The sequence below is a fragment of the Chrysochloris asiatica genome, unplaced genomic scaffold, assembly GCF_000296735.1.
Source record: "Chrysochloris asiatica unplaced genomic scaffold, ChrAsi1.0 scaffold00078, whole genome shotgun sequence".
In the NCBI taxonomy this organism is placed as follows: domain Eukaryota; kingdom Metazoa; phylum Chordata; class Mammalia; order Afrosoricida; family Chrysochloridae; genus Chrysochloris; species Chrysochloris asiatica.
In genome coordinates this window covers 4,602,384-4,607,829 of record NW_006408596.1, presented here as the reverse complement: position 1 = coordinate 4,607,829, position 5,446 = coordinate 4,602,384, and the positions used below count along the sequence as shown (strand labels likewise).

At 41.6% G+C, this 5,446-nt stretch overlaps 1 protein-coding gene across 1 annotated transcript in view; it reads right to left on the bottom strand.

Moving 5' to 3' along the window:
* Positions 1 to 5,446, bottom strand: part of RAD9B (RAD9 homolog B (S. pombe)) — a 33,219-nt gene that overhangs the window by 19,707 nt on the left and 8,066 nt on the right. The window contains exon 5 of the mRNA XM_006865494.1: positions 2,842 to 2,941. Within this exon, the coding sequence (XP_006865556.1) occupies positions 2,842 to 2,941 (100 nt within the window). The remainder of the gene's footprint in view (positions 1 to 2,841; positions 2,942 to 5,446) is intronic.

Genomic DNA, 5,446 nt, shown 5'->3' with positions numbered 1-5,446 from the left:
CAGAGTGCTCCTTGGAGGCCAAGATGGCTAGGCTTCGTCTCTCATACTTTAGACACATTGTCCGGAGAGAACAGTCGCTGGAGAAGGATGTCATGCTCGGTAAGGTGGAGGGTCAGAGAAAAAAAGGAAGACCCCCAACTAGATGGATCAGCCAGGTGACATCATTGATGGCGCCAAGTGTGGCGGCGGTAGTGAGGTTGGCCCAGGATTGGACATTGTTTCGTTCTGCTGTGCATGGGGTTGCTATGAGTCGGTTCTGACTCGATCGCACCGGACAACAACAACAACAATACATATATCCTGGACACCACCTTCCTTCCTGAAAGCTGTTTATTATGGGATGCAGGTTTTTGTGATAAAAATGAGTTTAGGTAGGAGAGGAATAATATGCAGTGTGGCAATGAGAACTGTGTAAGACTTCGTGTGAGTTTACTCCTTTGAGTGAGACTTGGCGTGTGGCACTGCCTGCTCTAGAGACACTCAAGTTTATCATGAAGTCAAACCTGTGTCCTGAAATGCTGACTAGTGTCTCTTCTCAGTCTGCTACCCTGAGACCCCAGAGAGGCTATGACGACTGACCAGCATGAGTTAAGGAGAAGGAGGCTCTGGTCCTAGGCCCATCTCTGCTGACAACAAACGTTTTGACTTCAAGTAAGTCACTTGATCTCTGTGGGTCTTGATTCCTTCTTGAGAGGAAAGGGACAGATGGAATCATTTAATAGTATTCAGAGTCTCCTCTGTGCCAGGCTGGGGCTGGCGAACCAAGTAGAAAACACCCTTGTCTCTGCCCTACGGGAACTCCGGTCTAGCTGGGGCCACACCCAGAACTAACTCTCTTCTAATGAAGATCTGCAAACTGGAAAGTAGACAAGGAGTGTGGGAGGGAAGTCTAAGAGAATTTCTGAATCATGGAAGGAGGAGACCTAACAGGCCAAATTTTGCCACTTGAAATGACACTTTTGAATAAGGAGGGTATGGGGAGAGCTAGTAGAGAGAAGGTGGTGGTGGTGGTGTGCTGTGGAGTTGGTTCCGAACCATAGTGACCCTGTAGAGAGTTTCTGAGGCTGTAAATCTTTACGGGAGCAAAAAGCCTCATGTTTCTCCTATGGAATGGCTGATAGTTTCAAACTGTTGACCTTGAGGTTCATAGCTCAACTCATAACCACTTTGCTACCAGAGCTCCTTAGAGAGACAGTAGAAATCCCTTATTACTCTGAAATTGGAATATCCTGGAATATATAAAGACAAAAAGATCTTTTCATGGTATAATGTCAATATTTGCTCTAGTTTGCAAATATGGAATCTTTTCATAATAAAATAGCAAAACTAGCAAATATTGAGATTTTACCCTGAAAAGATATGTGCATTTTGAAATATGGCATAACTTAAAGATACCCTTGGTGCCTGCATCCAGATACCACATACTTCATGCCTCAACTTAGCTATTCACTATTACTTTCACTGTTGTTCAAGATCTTCCCCAGTGGAAAAACAAAGTGAGCAATGTTGATAAATCTCAGACGGAAACTTGGGCTGTACAGTTCAAGAAAGAGAATCTATGCATTTACTGTTACTTCTACCTCAGTTCTCGAGACCTGTCAGAAAAAAATATTTTAAAAACAAAAAGAAGAGAAAATATTTAGTAACCCTTGAAGACAGGCAAAAGAGCCTGGCCTAGATCAGGTCTGGGGGAACACAGAAGCTCACTGTGCCCTGGGACCAGCCAGATTTCCTTTGAGAAAGAAACCTAGAGTCCTGTAGTATGTGCTATGAATATGTGTATGTGTGTGAGACAGAGGGGTCTCCATAGCCACAGGAAGGTAGAGAGATATGAAGAGATTGGCTATAAATAAAACAGTCTAGAAAAATATATTCCAATTGTTAATAGAGGTTACTCCTGCTAAGTGGGATATAGTGGGCAGACAGAGGGGCAAGATTTTCATTTTTGATCTTTCTACTCTTCTAGATTTTTTTGATTTGTGACAAGGAACACGTACTGCTTTGTTAAGCCGAAAAACAGTTAGAATCAAATACCTTTTGGCTCCCAAAGTGGTGCTAATTAATATGTCATGTTTAATGTTTAACTGAAAAATCAGGTATTCTTTCATTAACAGATATGCCTTCTCATTCTCTAGAAAAACAAAAATGAAACTAAAATACTTTGAGATTAAAGCAATCCACATCACATGTGTTAAAAATCCCCTGTGCTATGTGCAACTCAAAGGCACTTAACTACATGTATGCTTGAGGGAGTCCTGGTGTGGCACTGTTGGATAAGCATTGGACTGCTAACTCTGAGGTCAGAGGGTCAAACCCACCGACCGCTCTTCAGAAACCCTATGGAGGGTAGCTGTGAGTTAGAACTGACTCGACAGCACTTAACAACAAACCACACCATGTGTGCTAGAGGAGTCCTGGTGGCGCTGCTGGATAAGCACTAGACTGCTAACCACAAAGTCCAACTTTTAAACCCATCAGCCACTCCAAAGGAGAAGGGTGAGATTTTCTGCCCCTGTAAAGATTTACAGATTCAGAAACCCTAGACAGGGTCGCTGTGAGTCAGAACCAACTCGATGGCACTTAACAATGATGTAGAAAGTCACCGAGGGAATGTTTTTAGAATTTTCTGGGCCACTAAGTTACTGTTGATAACCACTGGGCAGCTATTATCTAGTATTCCTTTTGTCAAAATTTGCTCCCTGACCCTGTAGAGTGATTTCTCTAAGTCAAATTTTAACCTAAAAAAAAATTTTTTTTAAATAATGGGAAAGCTCTAGGCATGAATTCTTTACTCTGTGATCATATTACATTCAGAAAGAAACACAACAAAGAAGTCATTACCTTGGACGCATCGTTAGTATATTAGTACACCTATTCTTCTCAAAAATCACTTGCAAAGGCTGACTTTCTTGAAAACACATGTTGTAAGTTCTCTTAATACCTAAAAAATAAGAAAGGGATCTTTTGATAATTTTCAGTACAAAATGAACTGCTTTCAAGTCTTTAAACTCCACAGCCAGGTTAAAATAATAAAAATTAAACTAACGTTTCATGTTTGGCAGGTGCATGTTTGGAGGACACTGTTCCTTGGTGTAATGTTTTTACTGCTCCCTAGTGGACAGCAGACAACATGTCACCCCCTGTGACCAGTCAGGCAGTGAAGTACACACGTTCCTTTGAAATACAAGCAGTCAGTGGTAAGATAGTAATTGTGTGACAGATAGCCATGGCCCACTAGAGGACATGTATCTATGACTCTCTAACTCTCTTTCACCTGGATGGGATTTTGGCAATTCAAACTGTGAATTATTTTCCTCTTAAAGAAAGAAAAGGAAAGGAAGCAGTGGAGCTTCAGTAGTCGAATTCTTGCTTTCCCTGCAGTTGACCTGTGGGATAATGCACTGGGGACTGCAAAGCCAGCTTGAACCACAAAGCTGGCAGTTCAAACTCACCAGCCACTCCTTGGAAACCCTATATAGGGTCACTATGAGTCGGAACTGACTTGATGACACTTAACAACATGAAGGAGACCCAAGTTTGAGTCCCTGCCAATGTAAATCACGCATAAGCATCCCTCTGTCTGTAAGTGGAGGTTTGCCTGTTGCTAGAGACTTCCAGACTAGCACCAGGAAGATCTGGTTGGTGATCTATTTCCAAAAATCTCCCAATAAAAACACTATGACAGCCATGGTAGTCAAAGCAGCCTGGCATTGGTACAGTGACAGACATACAGACCAATGGAACAGAACTGAGAACGCAACTCAAAAGTAAATCCATCCACCTATGGACAGCTGATCTTTGACAAAGAACTGAAATCCATTAAGTAGGAATGTAATAGTCTCTTTAACATACAGTCCTGGCAAAATTGAGTATCTATTTGCAAAAAAAAATGAAACAAGATCCATAGTTCACCCCACACAAAAAAACTGAGTCAAAGATAGAGCAAAACCTAAAACTATAAAGATTTTGTTAGAAAATATAGGGTAAACTTGTTGTTAAGCGCTGTGGAGTCTACTTCGACTCACAGCAACCTTGTATAGTGTTTCCTAGAAGCAGCTGGTGGTGACCTTGTGGTTTGCAGTTCAGTGCTGATCCTACAGTGCCACACCAGAAGTCCAGGGTAAACTTATTGGTCCTAATTTATGGAATGAATAGTCTGTCAAACATAACTGAAAATTCACAAACAACAAGATGATAAATAGACAGCTGGTGGTGGTGGTGTACTGTGGACCTCCTAAAAGCTAAACACTTATGTGCATCAAGAGAAGTCTCCAAAAGAATAAAAAGCGAACCCACAGACTGGAGAAAATATGGTGGAACTGAATTGCCAACCTTGAAGTTAGCAGTCCAGCGCTTAACTTACACCAGCACTTTACAGCTACAGAAAGAAAAGCTCTAGATACAGACACTGGTGAAGTTATAGACCTTCACCAGCCACTCCTTGGAAACCCCGTACAGTGTCACTTTGAGTCGGAACCGACTCGATGGCACTTAACAACAACAACAAATGTTAATTGAAACATTCACAAAAGCAAAAGGATGGAAATAAATGTTCATCAATGGATGAGTGGATACACAAACAATGGTACATGTACACAGTGGAGTGCTATGCAACATTAGTCCAAAAAAGGTGACCAAATATGGTCTTAAAAGCTGTGAGTTACATCTAGGATGCAACTATTAGTCTCTCCCCATCCACAGCAAAGAAAGGTGAAGAAAACTCAAAGACCTAGGAAATAATTAGTTCAGAGGACTAATGGACCATGTGAACCCCAGGCCCCACAACCCTGAGACCAAAAGAACTAGACGATATCCAGATCCCACTGCTGACCACCCTGAAAGGATCACCACAGGAGGTTCTGAAAAATGTGGAACCAAACTTAATATATAAAAGATCAGGCTTATTGGTCTAACAACAAGAGACTGGTGCCATCCCCAAGACTATGGCCTTTAGACACCCTTCAAGGCTAACGCTGAACTCACTGAAAGTTAAGTGGCTTAACTTTCCAACAAATGATAGACAGGACTATATGGTGAACAGTAACTCGAGGGAGCAATCAACCACATGAGCTTAAAAGGGCTGTATTTGCCAGGGACAAAGCTCAGAAGCAGAAAAGCATAGGAAAGAAGGAAGGGAAATAAGTAAACACAGAGAGGAAGTGGGAAGAGTAAGGATTGCAATCAACGTCATAAAAAGCATGTGAATTATTGACTGGAAAACCAATTTGCTCTCAATTTTTATCCAAATCACAATTTTTTGAAAGAAGAAGAAACTGCCATACAGACAAATAAGATTACCAGGGATGTGAGGCATAATCACTAACCAGATAGCAGACACGTATTAACTTGGGTGAAGGGAAAAGCAGTACACAATTAGAGGTCAGTACAACACAGATGTCCGATGGATCTTGGCTGAAAGCAGAGAATATCAGAAGGATGTTTACCT